The 26,551-nt window shown below is 32.8% G+C and overlaps 2 protein-coding genes across 2 annotated transcripts; one reads left to right on the top strand and one right to left on the bottom strand.

Annotated features, from left to right (window-relative positions):
• Positions 1-163: 163 nt before the first annotated feature.
• Positions 164-17,810, top strand: LOC134692066 (allantoinase, mitochondrial-like). Its single transcript, XM_063552428.1, has 11 exons — positions 164-334; positions 1,277-1,428; positions 6,369-6,483; positions 6,933-7,079; positions 7,619-7,670; positions 12,019-12,112; positions 12,952-13,138; positions 13,685-13,823; positions 15,859-16,031; positions 16,467-16,499; positions 17,577-17,810. Exons 1-11 carry the CDS (start codon positions 191-193, stop codon positions 17,724-17,726), a joined length of 1,386 nt encoding a protein of 461 aa, XP_063408498.1. The 5' UTR covers positions 164-190; the 3' UTR covers positions 17,727-17,810.
• A 31-nt stretch (positions 17,811-17,841) lies between these two features.
• LOC134692067 (heat shock 70 kDa protein 12B-like) lies at positions 17,842-22,751 on the bottom strand. Its single transcript, XM_063552430.1, has 5 exons — positions 22,704-22,751; positions 21,310-21,630; positions 20,431-20,649; positions 19,677-19,830; positions 17,842-19,204 (listed from the first exon to the last, which is right to left on the bottom strand). Exons 2-5 carry the CDS (start codon positions 21,610-21,612, stop codon positions 18,153-18,155), a joined length of 1,728 nt encoding a protein of 575 aa, XP_063408500.1. The 5' UTR covers positions 21,613-21,630; positions 22,704-22,751; the 3' UTR covers positions 17,842-18,152.
• Positions 22,752-26,551: the final 3,800 nt, after the last annotated feature.

A 26,551-nucleotide genomic window follows, 5' to 3' on the forward strand; every position in this document is an offset into this window, starting at 1 on the left:
CTTTGCAAATTTTAGGGGGGGGGGGCGCACGCCCGCCACGCCCCGCCTAAATCCGCCCCTGCTACCTTACCTGTTGCTTTTTAAAATCTATTATAACGGATCTTTAAATTTCTCCTATAATCATTCCTGCAGTGATTCGATCGATAGCTAAAAATAGATTAACACGTTTGCACACATTGAGAAAGTAATAATGTCAACAAGAAAAGCGTTTGTAAGCAGACGGGTTTTTCTGGAAAATGAAATAATTCCTGCTTGCATAATTGTGGACAATGGAAAAGTTACTAGCATACAACCTGGAGATGGGTCTAAAATATCGAAATCGGACGTGCCTGAGGTATATTATATAAATATATATATGTATGTATATGTGCTTGTGTTGTAACTGTAACACATATTTCAAATTGACCAGTTACAAGTGCAGTGTCAGTTTAGATCTCAACAATGTTTAATATTTAGGTTATGTTTCTATTGTTGTGAATTTTATTATATTGGATGATATTTTTTATCGTTATAAATATTTTATTTTAGAATGTCCTATTTAACATTGTCCTTGAATAAGACCAGGTATTATTAAATGTTACGAACCTGTTAAGCGGCAAAAGATTTATCTCTGGTATATATTTTTTCTTGTCTTGCATTTATTCTGTCGATCTTTAACGTTTTTAAAATATCTATTTTATTAAGTTTTTATACGCCCGTTTACGGAACGAATTATGGTGTACGGTTGCCCGTCTGTCCGTCGATTACATGTCTGACATGAACTAAAATATGCTTTAACTAATTCTAAATAAACTTTCATTCTATAGTACTAATTATTATCTAGTTTTAAAAAATCTTGAGTTACAGTACTTACTTTTAATTCTTTATGGTTAGTTGTGCAGGGAATTGAAATCGTAAGACACCTTTATGTACTATCATATGTTGGTGTTTATGAAAAACAGATGGGTTCAATGGGGTCATATAAATATACTCCATATAAATTCTTTGAGGTTGTAGCATTCTAACGTATTACCGAACGTGTTACTAACCACTAATTGGTTGAAGCTTCAGATAACGAGAACATGAAGTTTTGGTTGAACATTCGTTAACAGAAACAAAACTTCTATGACATTCTTTTTTTTAATTCATCTGCGTAAAACACCTTAAAATATTTAGTTAATGCCATGTTCATATTGTTCCGCTTCGTATTCAGAATATGCATGTAAGATGTGTTGCTGGTCAGTAAATAATAAAACGTTTTCATTATCTGTTACTTTAAAAATAGTTTCATTTTTAGATCATCAATGTTGGCGACCAGTTGATAATGCCTGGTGTTGTTGACTGTCATGTCCACGTGAATGAGCCAGGAAGGACGGCGTGGGAGGGCTATTTGACAGCCACAAAGGCAGCGGCGGCAGGAGGTGTAACCACAATTGTAGATATGCCGCTGTTAGTATAATTTTACTGTATTCATGTAAACTACACTGTACGTCAAATAACAACTGGCTTCAAATTCCACTCCATGCCAATGTGAGCCGCAATATTGTGTTCTATAGGACTTCTAGAATAAGTGCAGATGGTCCTTCTTGTTTATTGTTATGTCCATCTTCATCTTTATGCTTTTGTGTTCACTGCAGAGCTCTATGTTCACTGGTTTGAAGTTAAGATGCAATTTTATAAGTTGCAATAATTTACTAGGAATAGCCATATATCATGAATTGTATATCGAGTTTAGTGTTGGTGACATACAAGCCACCATTCTGAACTTCCAGCTTATTTGATTTTGAGCACAGGGAAGTTGTTTTAATCAAAGTGATGGATATATATATATCACTCATGGAAAGATTAGAAGAGTAGTTTCAATTATTTCATACTAAGGTATGGTGGGAGAAAATAATCATTTATAAAGCACTATTGCTGAGAATTGCATTTACAGCAGGTCTTTAGAAGGAAACTTGATTATCCAGTATGAGGATAAAATGAGCTCAAATTAAATAATACAAGTCTTTAAATTTGCACAACTTTATTTAAACTGCAGTTAATATCTAATCAGAATTATGTTGCCGGTTCAGAACATGATTAAAAAAAAAAAATGCAAAAATTCTTCTAGTAATTGTTATCAACTATCCTTGTAAGACATACAGCTAAAAGCTTTAAAGTGCCAACAAATATAATCTAAATATGTTGTTTTGGGGCATTTTGTAAGTTGAAACAGAGGTTATATGGCATTGAAAATTAAAAGTTTTAGAGTGCCTTTTGATCAAATTTTTAAGTATTTTTCAACACAGTGCATTTTCAATTTTATTTTTCAACCTAAACCAATTAAAAGACTTCTTTTATTGAAATGTGGATTCTTTCTTGATTGCAAAAATATATATTTACTTCTAATAACAATTCAAATGACTAAAATAGACATAATGATTGATGGGAAATAAACTAATAAACAATGGTTTGTAATAATTAAAAGTTTATAAGTTTTAAAACTGTTTCAAGCCAATTCCTGACAAAATCAAAGTGATGGATATTACTCACAGAAAGATTAGAAGAGTAGTTTGAATTATTTCATATTAAGGTATGGGAGGGAAAAATGAACATTTATAAAGCACTATTGCTGAAAATTGCATTTACAGCAGGTCTTTAGAAGGAAACTTGCTTTTCCAGTATGAGGATAAATGAGCTCAAATTAAATAATATGGGTCTCTAAATTTGCACAATTTTATTTAAACTGCAGTTTTTATCTTATCGAAATTATGTTGCCGGTTCTGAACATGTTTAAAAAAAACCAAAAAAATGCAAAATTCTTCTAGTAAATGTTACCAAATATCCTTGTAAGACATAAATTTAGACGAACAGCTAAAAGCTTTAAAGTGCCAACAAAAATAATCTAAAAATGTTGTTTTGGGGCATTTTGTAAGTTGAAACAGAGGTTATATGGCATTGAAAATTAAAAGTTTTAGAGTGCCTTTTGATCAAATTTTAATGTTTTTTTCAACACAGGGCATTTTCAATTTTATTTTTCAACGTAAACTAATTAAAAAACTAATATTATTGAAATGTGGATTCTTTCTTGATTGCAAAAATATATATTGACTTCTAATAAAAATTCAATATTCAAGCCAATTCCTGATAAAAGAGTGAACTAATCTAAATTGTTGATTAATTACAGATGATTATTGGAAATTTATCAAGTAAATTATAGGCCATATTTGAATACCTTTTATATATTCATATTTATATTCATATTTCATTTTTTTAAGATCTTGCTAATCCATTAATCATTTATCTTTCAGATATAATTTACAGAATTACCTTATGTAATGTAGATCAAAAGTAATTGGCAATAAATAAATCTATCATCCTTATAAATATCAAACATCTAATATACACATTTGTGTAATCAATTATGAGGTCAAATACTTGTGTATTAAGAATTAGATGCATATTGGAGTAGTCTGTACAATTATGTAAGACTGATGTAGATAGGTAATGTGGTCAATTTGATTGGCAGTTTGGGAGGTGGGGCATTGTAATTAAAAGTCCACCTTGTCTCTGATTGTTAAGTGATAATGACAGTTGTCAATCATACTAGTTGAATCAATACCCACTTACCTAATCAAAATGTTTTTAAAAAAGCCTGCACATCAACACACATTAATGGTGTCTTCCTCGAATGCCAACATTTTATATGTTACCTATTCCTTGAATGCCAACAAAAATATTTCAATAGATGTTTGTATAAGAACAATAGGTGTTTTTATAACTATTTAAATGATTTTATAAGTATTAAACTGTAAAACTTAACTAGAGAACTTGATAAAATTGCAACATTTAATCACTTTTTGATAAGAAAATATAGAAGATTTTGGGGTTAAAAGTATCATGAATTCTATAGATTTAAGAAAATAAAAATATTTTTACTACTTTTTATTAAAATAAATATTTTGGGAATGGAAATATTTCTGAACATAAGACATATTTAAAAAAAAAAAAAAAGAAATTATAGTAAAATACAATTATTTCAATCTAAAAAAGGATATTAGAGATTTTATCATCTAAATCCATATCATGTTAAATATTTTATTAGTAAATATACACTTTATTAACTTTTTTGATTAAACAATAGTTTGTTAAATTTAACACTTGTAATAGACAGTTAAATGAAAATGGCTTGTATAAAATATTCAGCAACATTCACATTTGAAGATTTAAAGTGCTTTTTTCAATCTGCTTATCTGTTTACTTTAATATGTTATATGTATTGTTTTCTGTGTTCTCTGTCTGCAAACAAAAATATTATTCAAAAAGTTCTTCTTTTTATGCTATGAAAAAAGTATGAGAATATACAAAGTTCTGAGAAATTCCATCAAATAAAATAGGAGAAAATTACAGCACACAAAACTATAGAAATATTGAAAAAAGCATTAAAGTCCAAAGACCTAGTGATGCAACAATTTCAAAGTTTAGAGAAGAGCATATTGGTTCAAGCAGTTGAATGAATTTTCAACATTTTTACAAACATGAAAGTCAATGTGATTTAACTACCTGGAATTTACCTTTCTGTTTAATTAGAATGATTGTTTTGAAAAGCATCCACTTTTGTTGTGATAACTATTGCACCTATTCCTCGAATGCCAACATAATTTTACAGGTAAATTGTCGGTAGATCAAAGGATGTTGGCATTCAAGGAATAAACCACATTAATGACATACATTCATGAATGAACTGCTCCAATAATTTACCCAGTTTTTTCAGTTTATTTGTGTATTATGTGCACATACATGAGAACTATAGGGAACTATATTTTAGTGTGAATACATTTAGTAACAGTAGCTAACCTGTCCTGTTGTTAGGGAGGGTGGTGCCTAAGTAAAGATATAGAACAAGTTCTAATCTTTCCAAAATTGAACTAATCTAAATTGTTGATTAATTACAGATGATTATTGGATAATTATCAAGTAAATTATAGGCCATACTTGAATACCTTTTATATATTCATATTAATATTCATATTTCAATTTTTTAGATCTTGTTAATCCATTATTCATTTATCTTTCAGATATAATTTACAGAATCACTTTATGTAATGTAGATCAAAAGTAATTGGCAATAAATAAATCTATCATCCTTATAAATATCAAACATCTAATATACACATTTGTGTATTCAATTATGAGGTCAAATACTTGTGTATTAAGAATTAGATGTGTGTTGAAGGGTCTGTATAATTATGTAAGACTGAGGTTGATAGGTAATGTGGTCAATTTGATTGGCAATTTAGGAGGTGGGGCATTCTAGTTAAAGGTCCACCTTGTCTCTAATTGTTTAGTGATAATGACAGTTGTCAATCATACTAGTGGATCAATACCCAGTTACCTAATCAAAATCTTTATAAAAAAGCCTGCACATCAACACACCTTAATTACATGCATTCTTGAATGAACTGCTCCAATAATATACCCAGTTTTTTAGTTTATTTGTGTATTATGTGCACACTCATGAGAACCATAGGGAACTATATTTTAGTGTGAATACATTTAGTAACAGTAGCTAACCTGTCCTGTTGTTAAGGAGGGTGGTGCCTAAGTAAAGATTTAGAACAAGTTCTAATCTTTCCAAAAATCATTGAAGGTTCTTTTTGAGGCTGACCATTCTTTTAATTTTCCCTTATACTAGCTCTTTTTCAACTATTTTTTTCTTCATATTTCAGTATTTTTCTGCTCTGTTATTTCAAATATATAATCCTCGGGGAATTCTTACACATTCTTCAATTTAATTGAAATGTGTGTTCAAGTACAATGTAACCATGACATTTCTAACATGTAATAAAAATAAATGAAATAACAACTTCATGTCACAATCTTTTCCCAATCATTTATCAAGTCATGTTTGTTATTGTCAATAATTAATCATAGTACTGAAAACGAAAAATAAGAATGCATATCACTTTGTAAGTTTGAAAAAAATTATGAGGTTGTGTAAACTTATTTAAAAGTAATCGTTAACAAAAGACGTGTAAGCTACGGTTTGTTTCCCGGTCGTTATTGAAATTCTTGACAATAATAATATTTGTATATTCCGAAGTCATACTGAATGTTTTACGGAGGGGACCAACCTACGGTTTGATGCGATATGATCAACGTCGACTTCCACACTCCGACCGTTCGTGGCTGCGTATTTATACATCTCGCATAACCATGCGTGCGCCCTTCTATAGCATGGATTTAACTGTTTGGTAGGAAAGTCCAGGGTAATTTGTTTTTAACAAATTTCACGTGCCAATCCAAAAGGGTTTCAAAAGGTATAGTTCAATTGTTCCTCAGCTATGATCAAAATCAAATAAACTTTTAAAATAGCAAATTGGTCGATATATTTAACAACTATTTTGCAGAAACTCTATTCCGTCAACTGTGACATTACCAGCCTTCACAACGAAATTATCAGAGGCTGCTGGGAAGTGTTACGTAGATGTTGGTTTCTGGGGCGGCATCGTTCCAGGAAATCAGGTACGTTTTCAGATTTCAGTTTTAGAGAAAAAAACTAACCTTCTATCAAACTGTACAATTAAGTTTCGGAATATTTTGCACTCAATACTTTTCAATTTTAATTCGTACTTATTTTGCATTTTCAATTTTTTAATTCAATCGATTTTTTGTTCGTCTGCCACACAAAATTATACGCCTGTTAACTCTGTGGATATATTTAGTACCAATGCTGAATTCTGGTATAATGGGATATTAATATTTTCTTATATGCATTGGCCATTGTGTTGTAAACACGAACCAATTAGTCCCTGGGAAGATATATTTTCTTTTTTACTTTTTTCAGTATGAATTAGTACCAATGCTGAATGCTGGTGTGATGGGATTTAAATGTTTTCCAATGCACGCAGTGGTGTACATATGAAGCAATTAGTCCTTTATTAATATTAAGTATTTTCTTTTTACTTTTACAGAATGAGTTAGTACCAATGCTGAATGCTGGTGTGATGGGCTTTAAATGTTTTCTGATACACAGTGGTGTGGACGAATTTCCCCATGTTGATAGATCTGATTTAGAACAAGCATTTCCAATTCTTCAGGGAACATCAGCAGTTGTTTTGGTATGTAAAAAGATGATAACATGTCCACGTTTGATCAAAACAAAATATTAATTTTGGCATAAAAGTAGACAAAAGGTTTCGCCTTGCTACGCTCGATTATATTTAAAACTATTACGCCTGCTTTCCACGACCGCTGCCTCGTTGTGATGTCAAGACCAAGTATTACATTTAAAAGACATACACACATGCATTTAAAACAATGTAACACTAATCCCGTAGTAAGCCACCTCCAGACAGTTTAAAGAGTTGTGCAAGGGTTCTTAACATGCAGATGATTTCGCTCTCTTTACAAGAGACTTCGGATTTAAAGTCCCCATTCTGACCACACTTGACTTAATACATTCTTCGAAAGCAAGAAAACGGACACCCAACTTTGGAAAGGTTTTGCAGTTAGTCAAAAGAATACTAAACGGTGACGTTGTCTTTTTCATATAGTTATCTTTGGGAGTGTTAGAACACAGCATAGACATGTTCCCTAGTAATTATCTAAGATGATGAATTATCATCATTTTTATGTTTTCATTTTTAATATTTAACAGTTCCATGCGGAGGTAGACTGTGGATGTGGCTCAAGTACCTACATAGAAAAAGGTAAAGTTTTTATTGTTTCATTTGCCTGTTTATCGTAGTAATGTGGATTCATTATTATTCGTTGGATATCAATTTTCGTTGTTTACGTAGGTACAGGTGAACCACGAATTAAAATGTTCACAAAGTTTCTACTAGATTGTTTGCATACTATGTCAAAACCATGAAATCACATATCCACGAAGAGACCAATTTATTGGCAATCCACGAAAATTGGTACCCACGAAAATAAAATAAATTAATACACGTTGTATAAGTTATGATCCTATCACGAGTCAACTAGTCTTATTGACAGACAGACATATATTTATTATTGTTATTCAAATAACAACGTTACAGAGATGAGAATATCCTTGATAATTTATCATATTTTGCATGTGTAAAAATAATTTAACCCTTGTCGTGCGGGGGCCGTAATATTACTGCCGTACCCAGATTTCCGTTATTTTGGCATCAATGGCGCTCCATACATTTAGAGGTCATCGTAATACCATTTAATTCTTAGTGTACACACGTTTTCTCAATCTGAAACTATTCATGTCATGCTTCTCACTTTTAATAATCATTTTGAGCTCAAGTACGAACTTCAAAATTTTATATCGGACAAAATTGGGTTTTTTGGAGGGGTGGGCTTACCTTCAAGCTCTGAATCACGGAGTTCAGAGGACTGAAACCTTGACAAATACTGTTAACCTAAGGCAGCAACCATTTGATTTTCTGGGGGGGGGGGGGGCTATTTTTTTTTTTGTTTTGGTGAAAAAAATAATTTGTTTTGGACCCTGAGAAAAAAAAATTGTTTGTTTCACCCTCAGCTGCCACTATATGTAATGCTAAAATTGAAAGAAAAAAATTGTTTTCGGTTTGTCGCTAAAAAAATAGATTGTTCTTCGCCGAAGGCGAAAAAAAAAGTTTGCACAGAAAAAAAAACATAGCCCCCCCCCCCCCCCCCCCCAGAAAATCAAATGGTTGCTGCCTAAAGGCACATAACGACTGGTCGTGTTTATTATCAAAATAAGCCGAGGAGACGACTTCTTCCGGTTGCAAGTCCAGTTAAAGTTCAAAATTGGAAAAATTCCGAAATTTTGTGAATTTTGGTGGGTGCAAATGACCTTCTTTACACTGATGAACCCAGATCAGTTTCACTCCGACCTCACAACTATTGTGATAAAAGTGTTCACTGGTGTCCACGCTACATGTAAACTACAGATGGATGCATCTATTAGCATCTCTCGGAATTACAGGTCGAGAAAAAGAACGAAAAAACGTCAAAATTGACGCTTTTTACACCTGAGGACCATCTTTGGGGCAAAGTAAGGATCGAGAAGCCAGTCACTCGAGAAAAGATCGAAAATTCGTCGAGTAGCGATCGAATTGATCAGGAAAGGATCATGTAGAGGTCGAGTACGGTTGGAATACAAATAGTTTACCGAACAGTACTAGATCATTTCGATCTTTGCTCGACTAAAATCCAATCATTTCCCGATCAACGAAAACCTGTACGATAAGTGGTCAAGATTAACACTTTAAATGCCCGATCGCTTCATGATCACTGCGACTTCTATATGTTTTTCATCTCAGACCAACTCAACTTGTTGAAGGCCGTACGGTGACCTATAGTTGTTAATGTTTGTGTCATTTTGGTCTTTTGTGGATAGTTGTCTCATTGGCAATCATACCACATCTTCTTTTTTTATATCAACCAATACCCGATCTCTACGCGACCACATTCGACCACTCTTCGATCCCTACTCGGCCATACACGAGTATACATGACTGCTACACGATTCTCTAAATATTTGTGCAGCTTTGATTAACTCTCATAAGTTTGCTTCTGCAATAATATATTGTCATATTATTTTTAACTGTACACAAATTCCTCTGTGTACAGTACGCGTCTGTACTTTTGAAAGGAGGTGTAAAACACAGATACCAAAGTAACAATCAAACTCAAAGGTCAAACCGACACAGCCATAGTGGAAAACGAAAGTCGGCGAGAAGACAAACAGTTGAGAAGTTTACATAACACAACATAAAAAACTCAAAACTTAGCAACACGAAACCCAAAAAACCTGGGATGATTGCAGGTGTTTCGGGAGGGATGTAGAGTCTGCATTTTGGCCCCAGAGGATTTTTCAAATAGGAAGGTAATTGTGCATTAAAATTCAAAATTATAATAGCTGATGACTAATGTAGCCTTAAAAGTTAGTTTTTAAGTACATCAATATTATATTTTAGCTGTTTAATGGGCTATTTTTGTTTGACTGTTCGTATTTTCCGTATGCCCAGAAAATTTTGTAGTATAAAGAAAAAAGAAGATGTGGTATAATTGCCAATAAGACAACTCTAAACAGGACACAAAATGACACGGAAATTAACAACTATATGTCACCGTACGGTCGAATGTTAACAATTTTTTCATACGCTTTTTGAGACAATTTAAAAAAATGTGACGAAAGACAAATGATTTTTATTTAAATTCGGGATAAATATATGTTAACAGTTTCAAAAAAGGCAACCTCTAGGGGATTGAAATTCAAGATTTTTTTTATGTCAAATTTTGGAAAAATATGTGACATCTTTAACCCTATTTGCAACATTAGTAGTAAAAAAAGGCAGGTTGTTGCCATAGATACCCTAAGAATTATATTGAGCCATTCAACTATTGGGTATTAGATCTATGGAAAATAATGATAACATACATGCACATATATGACAAAAACAGTAGGATTAATTTATAAGAAAGCGATGAAAAGGGGATGGTAATATTTATGCATATTGCTATCTATCATCAGTACTAATCTAGTGACAAAATTCATTTTGAAGAAAAGACCAGTAAAACTGCCATTACAAATCAGCGTCCTACTTTACTTTCAGGAAGTTTTTATAACCATTGGGGTCCTGTTTGTTCAACTCCTGCAAGTCTCTTATACTTGTGATTTTGCCATTTGGTTAGAGACTTTACGTTTTAATTTTTCTCGGAGTTCAGTATTTTTGTGATAAGTATTTATACTGCCAACACAGTTCTCGCCTTTTCAGCCACTGCATTATCTAGACTTTTTGGCACCCTTTGCTGTCTACCCCTTTTTTGTTAGTTTTTTATGCCCTCTTGATCTCCGTTAGAGCTGTTAACCAGTCTACCTAAAGCCCTAACCACCTTGCCAAACAATCCAACTGCTTTATTTTCATATAGATATTTTAAATGTATAATTTAACTCAGACCTTCTGTGAACTACTGAATCTAAACTGGTAAATGAACATCGTGTCCATTGAACACAGATAATGCCCCAGCTTGCATATAACCAAGGACCTATATACGTCCCTGATATAACGTTATAATGAGTCATTAATCAAGAACGGTAAAATGACACTACCTCAATTCGCACTTGATATTTGTTTTATGGTATTGCGTTTCATAAAATTTGGTTGAGGCAAAATAAAATTAGAGAACGGAAACGTATTGTTCGGACGTACGTATACGTACTTACGGACGGACAAGGGTAACATAAATACCTCCTCCGCTGCAGCGGGTGATACAAAAACAAAATCAGATGTTTTTTATACTGAAATTGTACACACCCGACCAATGCCCGACTATCCCTACGACCCCACGATCAAATCGATCTGGTATTGTGAAGATCATATCAGGCTGACATCGAGTATAGTTGATTTGGTCTAGCCAGCCAAGTAAAGATCGTGTATAGGGATCGTGAATTTGTCGGAATTATCGAATATGTAGTTAATTAGTGGTCGGGTTTGAGTCGTGATGGAGTCGTGAATGGTCGGGTTATGGTCGTGTGCAGTCGGACAGCAGTCGGGTAGAGGTTCTAAACAGGCCCGATCAATAATTTGGTCACGCTTGGTCGTGGAAATTTGGACAATTGGGATCATCGAGTTGATCTGATCGGCAGTGTGAATGTTACTTTAACATTTGTTCAATGTGGATAATATTTATCCTACCATTTTGAAATAGGACGATTATAATATGATTGATAGCGTCGCTGATAATAGCGGAATTTCAAATGTGGCATAATATCTCTGATTACAGAATTTTGTGCCACTATCCTGTCTTTCTGGCAATCGATAGTTGTCACACTTACATTTCCAAATTTAAATAATTTCGATACATGCTGAAATGATACAGCTGAACAATACTTTTCAAATTTGAATTTAATTTTGAATATAGCCTGATTAAAGCTTTGCTACAATAAAGAACCACTTATGTTAAACAAGAATATGTTTAGATAATCCATTGATTTAATTAGACAGACATTAAAATTCCAATATGTATTTTTTCTTGATTTTAAAATGATTTTCCGCTCTTTTATGCATCTGTATTTGTTTTTGATTTCAGAACCTAGAAAATATGAAACCTTTTTAGAATCCCGACCCGACCAAATGGAGCTTGAAGCCATCAAACTTGTATGTGAATTATGCTTGAAATATAGGTAAGTGGATGAGAAACAATACTTTCATGTTATTGTTAAAAGAAAAGGAAGGAATAGATGAATGCATAGAGGAATGTAGAATCTCAGCAAGGATCGTTTTAGTGCACACTTAAAAATATTTCGGTTTGCCCAAACCCTACCCAAATGTTGAGGCAGTGGTTAGGTAGTTAGATTATTTCCGGCAAAAACAGAAATTGAGTTTTACCTGTAGTCTTCAGGCTTATTTGATTAAAAGAATATAATTGAGAATGGAAATGGGGAATGTATCAAAGAGACAACAACACGACCATAGAAAAAACAACAGCGGAAGGTCACCAACAGGTCTTAAATGTAAATTCACAACAGGACAATTCAAGATTCTGGGTATGCAGCTATTTTCTGAATAGGTAGAGTTAGGACAAGCAAACATAGCTATATTGATTTTTTCGTGAAATGTTATTATTTTAGTCACGCATGAGTTTTTGACAGACATTAAGCCAAACAAAATATTTCATTTATAATTCAAAGAAAACATTTTGACAAGGATAATTTTCACATCCGTTCCTATGTTAAATTGCTTTTTAAAACGGCTCTTTACGGAATTAAGACCTGATTTGTCTTTGCATGTCCGATTCAAGAATCCTGTAGCCTATAAATGTCTGACAGACAGCTTACTACCGGAAAACACGAGTTCAATCCCGCTTTTTAATGAGTTCATAATTATTCCCTAATCGAGAGTGTTTTGTGTAGGTTTAATAATGTGGATTGTTTTTTTGTTTTTTTTCCTTTTATTTTGTATTCTTTAACTTATAATTTTGTTTTCACATTCTTGTTCTTACCATAATCTTTCTTAATTTCAGAGTAAGATGTCATATCGTACACTTATCGACAGCCAAAGCCCTTCCAATAATTATTGAAGCTAGGAAAGCAGGTGCTCCTCTCACAGTGGAGACATGTCACCATTATTTATCACTAGAGGCAGAAACGATTCCAGATGGCGCTACACAGTATAAATGTTGTCCACCAATCAGAGGCAAGAGCAACCAGGTTAGTACGGTTTTATTGATGGACGACAAATTCAAATTATTTATTTCCTAATCACAGAGCCCTTCTAGGTAACACGATCATTCACTTTCATACCAATCTTTCTCACTCAGTTCGCTCTGATTTTATTAATGGACGACAGATACTACATGTATAAGTCGATGTCGGCAGCGTATGCTTTTTTTATTAGCTACCACAAAGACAGATGGGTTGCGAATGAAGTATGCATTTCAGTCTTGTTTGTCAGATTATTTATTTTCGTTGTTGATAGCATATTCTTAATCATCCTGTCTTAGGTACGGTGTTTTGTTTTCTCTAGTTAGATAACACTCATAATATTAATTTTTCATCCCTCTCCAAAGAATAAATAAATATCAAGTAGTTTATGTAGTTTCAATTGCAGTGATCCGTCTACCCCTTCCTATAAACCTTGGTCGCCGTGATACCGTATATATACAATGTGCTGAACATGGCGTTTAATAAACACATTCCATCAAACAATAATGGGCGGTACATATTAACTTTAAGATATTGTATTTTGTTTTTCAGGATTTATTATGGGAGGCATTAAAGGATGGACACATTGATATGGTTGTGTCAGACCACTCTCCATGTACTGCTGATCTGAAAGTCTTAGACACAGGTGACTTCCTGTGCGCGTGGGGAGGCATTGCATCAGTACAATTAGGTAAGAAAAGCAGACACACATCACATGATCATAATACAGGCTATATATACGAGAGATACAATAGGTTACACACGTGACAAATCAAAATCATGATAACAATATCCATTTTATTGCAACGGCAGTCGGAACAACTGCTGTACATGACAGCGAACACATGATGGAGGAAGGAACTGAACAGAACCCCTTGGCTAGTGAAGATGTATTTATCCGATAGTTTAGTGATAGCCGATAATGGGGTGTGAGAAATAATTAACAAATACAAAGAATTTGAAGCGTTTAATGTAATTTTGACACAGTGGGTATAAACAAACAATTGCTAACACTTTAGGAATTCATAGATATCAGACTTGAAGATGTGGTATGAGTGCAAATGAGATAACTCTCCATCCAAGTCACACTTCATAAAAGTAAACCATTATAGGTCAAAGTACGGCCTTCAACACGGAGCCTTGGCTCACCACGAACATCAAGCTATAAAGGGCCCAAAAAAGTGACTAGTGTAAATAATTCAAACGGGAAAACCAACTGTCTGATCTATATACAGAACGAGAAACACTTATGAACCACATCAACAAACGACAACTACTGACCATCAGATTCCTGAATTAGGATTGGTGCCAACAATGTCTGTTTTATAGATATTGCTGAAGTTAATTTTTCTATACTTCATGATTTTAGTCAAATTTTTGAATATGTATTTTGTGTAGTTTCGCTACCTTTTCTATTTGCTGCCTCTAAATTCCTAACCTGAAGTTTATTTGTACTTTGAAGTTGCCTTTTGTAAGCGAATGGTGTATAACCCATCGTATACTCAAGCTGAGACTACTATAACACTGTTTTACAGTAGCCTCAGACTCAAAAGGAAAACAATTTTGAGTTAATTAAAAAAAATGTATATCTACCTACTTTTGGAAAGCTTTAACACAGTGACGGATACTTGTTTGTTTCACTTGATAAAATAACAACGATAAAACCGGACATTGATAGGTGCATTTTAGCTTTTGGGTAAATTGTCTCCGTTCTCGGGACTTAATTTGTTAGCTAAGTGAAAAGTTAATTCGGTTAAATTAGCAGTGATACAAAACAGAAACAAAAGTGATAAAGCATTCAATCTTTAGTTGTACACTGCGTTAATCATTCTATTTATAGAGACAGTACCGGTATATTGTGTCTGCTTCATCTTTGATTTTGTAATCAACTTCGTGAATTATTTAACATTAAACATATAAAAATCTTAGAAAAGAGGACAATATTTTTGATAGATACTATACAGACGACAGTCAAACCACTGTTGTCATTCACTGTCTGAGGCAGACGACAGTCAAACCACTGTTGTCATTCATTGTCTGAGGCAGAGGAGACTTGTTTTTCTGATCACTTGTATTTTCATTAAAGTTTATAAGCTACATGTAGGTATTATAAAAAAGCGAAGGAGTTAGAATGAAGAGCAATTACCCCTCATTTCAAAAGTGCTAGTGAGTGGGGCACCACCTTGCTATTTTATAAGAATTAATACCAAAACATATTATTTGAATTTAATTGCCACCATAAGTAGTTTTTTAAGTTTACTTTCTCCAGTAGGAAAAAATGTTGGGTGTAAAATTAAATATACTCATCATATATACCAGGTTTAAATTTTGTATATACGCCAGAAGCGCGTTTCGTCTACAAAAGACTCATCAGTGACGCTCGAATTCAAAACAGTTCAAAAGGCCAAATAAAGTACGAAGTTGAAGAGCATTGAAGAACAAAATTCCTAAAAGTTTTTCCAAATCCAGCTAAGGTAATCTATGCCCGAGGTAGAAAAGCCTTAGTACTTCAAAAATTCTAAATTTTGTAAACAGTTAATTTATAAATATAACCATATCAATGATAATTCATGTCAGCACAAAAAGTGCTACTGGGCTGGTGATACCCTCGGGGAAATTTGTACTTTTTTTGTTACCATCAAAACCTCTTATTTGTATTAGTGTCAGAGAAATGTTACTGTAAATGGTTAGCTTTATTTTACAGCAGAACTATACGTCTGTTTCAGGTCTATCTTTATTTTGGACAAACTGCCTTCGACATGACATGACCCTAGTAGACTTAGTGCAGTTGCTATGCAGAAAAACGGCAGAAATGGCTAATCTTGGACACAGGAAAGGGGCCATTAAGGAGGGATATGATGCTGATTTTGTTGTTTGGGATCCTGATTCAACATTTAAGGTAATTAAAATGTTACTTGCAGAACAGGGCCACATTTACAAATATTTTGGTTTGCCCAAACCCTACCCAAAGGTTGAGACAGTGGGTAGGTAGGTAGGCATTTTCTTTATTTTTTTTTTCAAAAAAGAAATTGAAGTATCAGATGTTTATTAGTCTTCATGCCTTTTTGATTAAAAAAAAACTTCTTCAAATCAGGACAATAAAAGAATTTGAGTAGGCATATTTTTTCTGGGTAGGCAGCGTTTGGGCAAACAAACCTATTATTTATTATGGCCCAATGATTTAAATATTTGGAATATAGTCTGTCTTTTTCAATATATCTTGAAGTTTAAGGAGGAAATTGTTCAATTTTCATTCACTGATGACATTTTGACATTATAAATTTTTCTACTTCACTGGACAGCTGATTCATTATATGTTCTCTATTTTTTGCAGGTGACAGAGAAGAATCTTCATTTCAAGAACAAGGTATTGTATTATAAGAATTGAGTGTAACTTTCTTTTTGTAACTTTATTGGGGTGTAAAAGCGTTGACTGAAGTGCTTTGTCAACCCTATGAAGTTATTAATCTATAATTACATTTTTCAGCTATGCTCATGAAAACACGAATTTTATAATTGTTTTATTTAATTCACCTGTGCACTTTATTGTGGGACCAGGTGTTATCATGAATGAAAAGTTTTATTGAGTAATGCAATTTCGCAGATAGCCAATCAGAATAAAGTATTATAATGAAACATACATCTAATGTAATTATTATATGAAAAAACATTTATGTAGATGTATGTACATTTCAGTTGGTATATCGGCTTTAGTTATAAGGAGATGTGAATATACGTCAATAGAACAACACGCACACATAAGTGTCAAAATCTCATATGTTGGTTTAAATTAACATCAGATTAAAAGTATGCGTTTTCGGATACTGCACGACAATTGCTAATTCAATTGTTTGATATGCGAAATAGTTTAAAAAACTAGTTGGTTGAAAATCTACTTGAAACGTAATGCGCCACAAATTTTTCTGGAATGACGAATACCATACAGATTTATTTGAACCAATATTGTGAATACTTGCGTTTGTAGTATGCATTCAAATATGCCGGTACCGTCTTAAATCTGGTATCCACGATTAAAGTGACAATGAGTTTACCTATATTCTAATGCCAAGCTTTTTGCACGTTAAATAGCTCTTGTAACATCTTTCTGTTTAAGAGCCCGTATGTGTCCTTTGTCTGGTAAAACTTTTACACTAACCAACAAAGCGTTATTTTCCAAATCAATCCAAATATTCCGTCTTTCTTTTTGCACGACCTTCCTATAATATTGAAATCATTGTCGATTTATTCTTGTACTAAATATGCATGAAATATTAGCAACTGAACGTTCTAGCAAACATTAATAAATTATGGAACACAAACGCATATACATTTTTAAAAAGAGTCACAACATCAAAGAATTCCTACATGAAATAAAATTAAATCATTAAAAGAAATTAAAGAAATTGAAATGGAATTAAACCAATATGCCAAAATTGATTTTCAGATAACTCCATATATGGGCAAAGAACTTAAAGGCGTTGTTCAATCTACTATTGTACAGGGAGTGACAGTTTATGATAGAGGAGATTTTTCTGAGGCACCTCGAGGTCACTTTATGCTGAACGAAAAAAATAAAAGCCAATCAGCTCTCTAATCAGGACTTTTTTGGAGGAATTGATTAAAAAAATCTCATATTGTGAACGATATTTATTTTGTTATAAATAAATTTTGAAATACATAGTTTTTCATGACTGACACGAAATTAATGAATCAAAGACTCATTGTTCCTGTGTACAAAAATCTTTAAAATATATCCGGGTTATATAGTTCTATTAATCACCGATATTTCATTAAACTTACTGTTGAAAAATAGTTAGTTTTTAAGTCATTTGGTTACTGCATTTAAATTTTGATTTCCATAAATTTGCAAGACCGCTCTCTTCCCTTATAATTTCATTTTTTAGACAAATCATATCCTCTAAGCACATTTTTTTTATATTTTGGATAGCAATACAACTGATTAGAGGATATCAAATTCGATTTTTGAAAATTAATTGACAGTTTATTATTTTATCCATTTTCACAAAAGTTTAATACGTGTTCTGCATGATGATCCAAATTTTACCTCTCGGGCAGACACGGTTAATTCCGTCTTGCCAAAATTATAATTGACTATCACTGTGCGGTTTTCTTCAGAAGGATGTGGTATATCTACAACGACTTCGCCGAATTTGGAGCACCCCTCCTCGTCTACGTATTTTGGGTTTTCGTTGGTGCTTACGTATAGTGTTATCGGCATTGCAGTTTGAAATGGATACATAGTGAAGTATGATCTCTGAATTTCAGAACCTATCACTGCCTGTGTATGTTGATGTATGATAAAGTCAAAAACTTCACATTTTTCTTTCCCTTGCATAATTTCTTTCCGAGATGCGTCATGAACGAAGGGATCAAAATCTACGTATGAATCTGTTCCGTAAGAATACCGGATGACACGACTCGCTATGAACTCTGGGTGATGCCCATACAAAACAGCTCCTTTCAGCACCGATATTCCAGCATCTTCAGGAACAATAACTCTTTTCTTTGGAAATGCTTGTTTCAATGCGCTCTGAATAAGCTTGCATTCGGAAAACCCCCCGACCATTACAATCAAAGGTATGTCAGTCGCCTTCAATTGCGTGTTCATCTCTTTCACTAAAGCTGTGATTTTTTCAATTGGTTTTGCAAACAAGGATTTTATTAGGTCGGCATCAATTCTTATTTTGTCTCCTCTGATGAGAATTTTGTTTTTGAACGAGGACTTCTGGATAAGTTCTTCTAACTCGCATCTCTTCTGCTTTTTACAAATTGAGTTTATGGTAGAGAGCGGTATACAAAAGTTTACTTTCCCAGTGGAAGAAGAGTCGATTTTGCGTTTTACTGTTTCAAATTCTCGGGTAAGATCCAAATATGATGACGGATCGTCCTTTTTAAGCTTGTTGATCATTGCAAACCCTGCGATTTTGTCAAACAGCCTGATGAAAGCGGCATCAACAGAAGTACCACCGCAGTCTTCTCCATTTGCACGACATAGTTCCTTTATACTTCCGTCTCTGTGTTTTTCGTGAACCGTTAAATCCGCAGTGCCACCTTCAAAATAAAACCAGATAAAAGTATAAATGGATTTTTCTTTGAATTATTTATGATTAAATAAAAAAGAAGATGTGGTATGATTGCCAATGAGACAAATATCCACAAAAGACCAAAATGAAACATTAACAACTATAGGTCACCGTACGGACTTCAACAATGAGCAAAGCCCATAACGCATAGTCAGCTATCAAAGGCCCCGATAAGACAATGTAAAACAGATCAAACAAGAAAACTAACGGTTCTAATATGTCTACATGTATGACCTACTGAAAACAAAGGACTGTTTAAAAGACAGTGACGTAGACATCTGCTGCTAATCATTTGAATGTTTTTCATGATTTATATGAATTTTATAGCAAACCATCTTCCCAAAAAAAACTCGCAGTATTTATTTTACGTTTTTGATTGAAGCCCTAGTTTTCGTAGTACTGGCCAAGTATGTTTAGTAAACCCCTTAATATAATCTAACCTCCGAGATCAACTATCATGTATATCACCCCATCATCACCGAGATTTACAGAGTTGTCTTTTCCTGTCAGTTTCTCTTTTGGTAAATACTGGCAGTAGATAGAGGCAGCTTCTGGCTCAAGAGCAATAAGTAAGTTACCACCTTTTATGTCTGCCTAGAAAACAAGAATTAAAATGCACTTATATTTGTTATTACGATTTTGAATGGTCAACATCATATATTTTGAAGTGGTTAATTCTATGGTTCACCAGTCTGTTATATTTTAAAAGACGTTAGTTTTCTATATGATATGTCAATACATGTGTACTGTCTCCAGCACAACGCTTTTCTGGTAGAATTATGAAATTAAAAATGAAGGTTTATATCGGCCATTTCTTTAGACGAGCTCGAAAATAAGGGCTTATGTCCCTTAGAAATGTAAATTCTAAAGAAAAATTGCGTTGAATTTGCCTTCAATTGCTCAATTATTGTAAGATATTACTGAAATTTTATATATCAGCAAGGCTTTTAGAAAAGTGCTGACCAACATTTCTTTACAGGAGTTATGCCGCATGGAAACAGAAAAAAACATTGTTAGCGATCTCAGTACTGTATTTCTTGTAAGATATCGGTATTAATAAAAAGTTTTTTGTTTGTTAAGGTATTGTCTTTGGACAGATAAAAAATGTGCAACGCGGGGGCATTTATAATCTGTACTTTAATACATTATAAGAGTAACAGTTCATCTAACTAATATTGACTAAGACAGACTTACCACTTCAGCACTCGTTCTCATAAATTGTTTTGCTTTATCTGACCAGATTGCAGGGACAGTGAGAACCCATTGGATTTCTGACCATTCTATAGAAACTCCTTCAGTTTTTAGCAAGTCAACAAAATGGTCAGAAAGAGCTTTTATAGATTTCCCGAAAACTTCTGTGGCCAACATTTTCTTGCCAACAATATCAGCAATTTCCATCTCACAATTCACATCCTTAATATGAAAAAAATATTTGAATTTTGAAAATAATCAAGATATTATTTATCCGCAAAAAAATATAAAGTTTGTATTTATTGCTAATTATTCATGGAACGTGCAGTCGCAAATATTGCATGCAAAAATTGACGAGAGAACAGGTAGGTTGGCGGAATAAATGCAGGATATTGATATTTACACCATTTCCGTTTAATATTGAGTGAAACAGCAGGTGACGGTTACTGGAAACTGACCGTCAGTGACGGTAATTGGTTATTGACGGTAACTGGTCCGAGACCAGTTGTTATAATGCTAAATTATAAGAAATTTAACTGTAATTCATATTTAATGTAAGTATAATTGCAAAATTAGACATATATATATATGTTTGCATAAATTAACAATGCCTTCAGGTATTTTCCCTCTTCGCGAGTCTATTTGTTTCAATTTTACATGCCTAACTCTGAGCTCTAGGCTTAACCAAAAACAAGAGACCTCCAATGTATATATAATTGTATCAATACACCAATTCTTTAAGACATTTCGGCCATTGACCTTCTTCAGTTCTCTATTTCTCCTGACTTCTTCATTGCTGACATTACATTTTTCAATCATTTAAAAGATGTTATAGATAATTAGGCATAGAAACTATAATTATTTAATTCAGTGAATTTATACCTTGTTTTCATAAAGCCTCATTTTAAACTTGTCAAAGTAGTAATAATTTTTATGCTTGTTGTCAAGGACAAGTTCTGCGTACGCATCTTCTGCTTCGTATCCAAATGCCACAGTTTCTTTGTTCTTTCCCAATAAAAGACACGTTGGAGTTTTCAAAGAAAGAAGTTGTTTTTTCCCAGAGTTCCAAGCTTGATTGGCGTGGATTTTCAGAGGCTCTCGGAAGAAGTCGGATCTGGTCGAAAAAGCGTATCCAGAGTATGTTGTCCCAAAATCAATAGCAACGACCATTAACGGGGTGGCCATCACATCAAAGTTCAATGACTGTAAAAATAATATATTGTTATTAATTTTATGTGTCGCCATAAACAAAAAGAAGTACACATTAACCAGTATTTGATCGATGTAAAGTAAATCTAAAACAACACATGCATGTCGGCCATTATTCCGATTGTTGGTGGGGTTCGTGTTGCTTAGATTTTTGTGTTGTTTGTGTTTTTATCGTCTTGATCATGGCTGTTTTAGCTGTTTTGTTTGAAGATGTGAGTTTTGAATGTCTCATTTTATTTCACTGAACGAGTGTTTGAGCGAATGGTAAAAGTTTCATTAGTTATGCCCTACAAAGTACCCGCGCGGTTTTCTCATTAGAAATTATGTTAACGAACTATACGCTTAAATATTACCCACTTTTTACTCCGGATTTTTTTTACTGGATACCTACTTTGTTGTATGACATTATGGTACTCAGTGATGGAAAAGCAAGTAAAAACGTGAAATATAGCTTGTAATTGCTGCAATATTGGGGAAAATTTAGTGTATCTGCATATCCGATGATTTTGTTGTGTATAGAAAAAATAGAACAATTAATTTCACCAAACCTGCACCGATTGTACGCTTTATTTTAGATTTTTAAAACATGTAAATGCAGTCTATTATATAAAGGACAGCACTCGTTTTATGCAATGCATTTCTAAAAATAACGTAGATATTTCCAAATCCGTTTTTTGTTGTCGGGTTATCATCAATTGAGATGAAAAAAACCCCAATGTTTTAAAAAAAATACAAAAGTGTTTAAAATTATTAATACTGACCCTGGTGACTCAAGTTTTTAATTTTGTCCGATTAGGAAATATTTAACCCCGCCTATCAACAAGGAAAATAAATATTCGATCTGCAAAAATATTCCCACTTTTACTCCTCAAAAAATATGACACTCCTTTTTTCTTTGAGAACTCACATTGGGATTTCTCAAAGCTTTCGTAAATAGAAATATCTCCACAAACCTAAGCTTGATGTGATTATTCATGATTTCATTATTGTTGTATTTGAACTAAAATATAAGAATTATAAGTTTTCATAACATGAATTTATGATTAGAAAAAGTATAAAATACTTACACTTATGAACCACCAAACGTTAAATAACTTTCTATCTATAACGATTTTGTAAATACAATTTGGTGATAAAAAAATCTTTTTGTTTTTGTTCAATGGGTCTTTTAAAAGTTAACGTCTGATAGAACAAGTCTGAATTAAATTTCTTTTGTTTCATTCTACCTTGGAAGTATTATATTTACTTCCTATTCATATTATTGAAGCGTTGAAAAAAATAAACAAAAATTAATTATTAGATAATAAATAAATAAACAAGTGAATGATTGGTCTTATTGAGAATCATACCACATATCATTATTTTTATTTGGCGTTTTTTAAATTTTTTTGGGGGGAGGGAGTGTCGATTATCAGCTGCCAAACTGTATATGTAGTTCCAGCAGGTAGGCGATCCTTTTTTTGAGAAATTATCATTGACGCGTTCAATACATATTGTGCAAGTGATAAGCGATTATAAAAACTATTGACCACTCAATAGAAATTGAATGAGGTAGGCACATGGTGCCATGAAAAAGAGGTTTCTTCATAATATAACTTCCAATTGGAAGAAAAATACTGTAATATTATTTCCATTGGAACAAAGATCACAGTATTTGTTCATTCGGAATAAAAGAACAAATGATAGTATGACATTGTTTATAACGAAGTTTCCTGTGGAATTCTGTAAGGTGGAACACATATACGATGACAATGGTTCTTGAGAAAAAAAACAAAAAAACTTTAAAAACTTTAAAAAAAAAAACTATTATTTTTCTGCAATGTAAACAACTTCAAATAGTGAAATCGAAATAATTTATGTTTCGGGCTAAATTTAAAAGTTTTTGTCCGCTATCTCATTTCCACCCTTTATATGATGTACATTGAGGGGGTTAACAAAAAGAGTATAAATAATAGGAAAAGAGAACAAAATTGAGTGCCTATGAAATAAAATGATGGACAAAATAAACTAAATGTAAGAAAAAAATGAAAGCAATCAAATAAAATAAAGAATCCAGAAATGACTATCAATTCCAGACCCTCATTTTCAACAGCCTATCTATGAAGCACTGACCTTAAATACTCCCGGAATAATGGATGACTTTATAACGAGGTTTTACATCAGTTTGTGAAAATAAAATGTTTGATGTTACATTTCAATAGAGAATTAATCAAACAATAATTAGCAGTAAAAAACCTGATATCAGTAGTGAAACATGGTAAAAATCTTAACCACTTCGTAAATTAATTTAATATAAAATTTATTTTTTGACTGATCGTTGATTCAGATGTAAAATTTTTGAATAATGGAATATTTGTAGATTCGAACAGATTTACAGATTTTTTGGTGCGTTCGGTGCATTATATTTAAGTCATAACAGTTACCGTACTTTCAAGGGAAAACGGTAGTATTTAATTTTCCCAGCATTAGGTTGGCCTTATGTGTACCCAAGACAGGTGAAGGAAGTCAAATTAGTAGCGCTGTGATTGGATGTAAGGGTACAATATATATTTTTTTAATTTATCCATGAATAACTGCAGTGTGTAAATTTACAATATAAATTTTAAAACCTATTGAAATATTTTCTAGAGAAATCTTCGAAAAGGCTTCCAAAATATCATAAATTTGGTGCAAAATGACGGTGGGCATGGATAACATAAACCAGCTCCGTTGGAAATTGGTCATGATACTATTTGACTTCAATTTTTAGAATACAGTAATAAAGTTCTTACACCACACATAACTGTTTCATCCAGGTTTTTATTATAAAAACTGGTAAATTTAGAAAATGTTAGTATTGTCGCCTATGGATAGTACCGTTTTCCCTTCAACATAGATATGAACATGATGAAAATGAAAACAAATCATGTAAAGCAATGACGAGTTTAAAGAACACTAAACGTGGAATGCATTATGATTTATTAACACCCTGTGAATTGTTGATCTCAGTTTAATTATAGCAACCGGGGAAATTAACCCTTTTTTTAGACTCGCTCAATTTAGATCTTTTCCCCTAGTTTATTTGAGTTGTTTTGTTGCTGTCTCATGAACATAGACCCCACATTTGTTTTATCTTATTCGTGTTTATTGCATGCATGCACATATATTCGTCGAAAGAGGTAGGGCCATTTTTCTTGAAGTATTTCACAGAACGGCCCTTTTCATCTTTCAATTAAAATTCCGTTCCGTGTGTTTACTTTGTTTTTCTCTCTCAATATTATGGCTAATTTCTTACCAGATGACCAATTCACGCATAAACGCCTACAATTAGATCATTTTGGTTAGACACGCCCTTTAATGCAATTTGAAATTTAGCAATTTTGAATCAAATTGCCACCACAGCAGCCTCTTTTAAAAATCGTTCAATTTAGATAACAGTTTCATCATTTTGTAGAAAGAAGTTGAACTTAGTTTTTCCAAAAAAATCTATACGTAAAAGATATAGACTTTTGATTTATAAAGCCAGTATACTTTGAAAACTTTTTGATTTCAACACTAAAAAAAAACAAAACAGAAGAAGTTGGCGCTACATGTGTCCTTGTATAAAATGACGCTATAATTACGAAACCAAAATTTAAATAAGTCAACACATTTGTCTTGTAATCAGAATGCGGATTGCTGACAATGCCTATTCATAACCAGTTTTGTTTGCTTTCGTTATTGTCAAAAATGATTACATTGATTGAAATTTATATCATACTCAATTGACGTATCGTTCTTTATATCAATAAGTAATTTGTTTAATTGGTTTGTTATTATTCGGCATTGACAAGCAACGTTTGTTTCACACCCAATAACACATTTCCCAGAATTCCCTCGAGACACGTGACTGTATGGTTACTGGACAGGAATATACATTACAGACAGGATTTATATTACAGTGAATAATGTCATAGGAATCTAAGAAGAATAAGGACATTTCATTGTAATGTATGTCCATTCTATTTATTGAATTAAAATTGATAGGAATTATAAAATTCTTTACACATATAATATATAATACGATTCAATATAAATTAACAAATTCACCGCAAAAGGTTGATGAACCTGTGGCCAGTACATAACAAAGTTCATTTACTAGGATTACGTTTTATTAATTCAATTGGTAAAGGTTGTTGTGTCACAATAGTCTACTTTGTTCCATTTCTGAACAGGACAAATTTATGACTTCGGGTTTGCGAAACGAACTTGAACGTTGAAGCACACGAATTCACTGTTATGTTGCCTATATATCGTCCTACTAATTACAAAATTAAAACTTACTTCCATTTGCATTTGTGTCACATGTATATGTTCACAAGTCTGTTGTTGTCAAATCTTCTAAGAAGTAAAAAATATAAGAGTCTAGTTCATATTCATAAAATTGACGTTCTCAAAATTTACATGCGTCCTTTTAATTCAAAGATGTTCAACACTACAGATTGCAATTGAAATTAATTCATATAAAATTACTGAATATTGCAGATGCACTTATCAAAACTGCAGTTTTTGTCATTTTGTGAGGCAGGCTTTTATCAGAATCTTAAATAAAATGAAAATTGAAATGTGGAATATGCTAAAGATACAACAACACATATCAGAGAACAACAAAAAACCAAAACAAATCAGAGCATTAATGGGTCTTCAACAGAGTTATAAAATTCTGCATTCTTAGTCGATCCCATCTTTCTGAAAATTACACGACAACACAGCATTGCAAATCGTTTATTCAATTATTAGGTCTTTCCACTTTTCTGTGGAAAGACCTATTGTTTTTCTTCTGATTATTTTTTTTTTCTTCCGCCTAATTTTGTTCTTGCGATAAACATTTGTTTCGCAATAAGTCGCTTAGATATTTGGTATATGATATCGAACAGTTTATGCGCTTTTGAAATTT

Source organism: Mytilus trossulus, chromosome 12, assembly GCF_036588685.1.
Source record: "Mytilus trossulus isolate FHL-02 chromosome 12, PNRI_Mtr1.1.1.hap1, whole genome shotgun sequence".
Taxonomy (NCBI): domain Eukaryota; kingdom Metazoa; phylum Mollusca; class Bivalvia; order Mytilida; family Mytilidae; genus Mytilus; species Mytilus trossulus.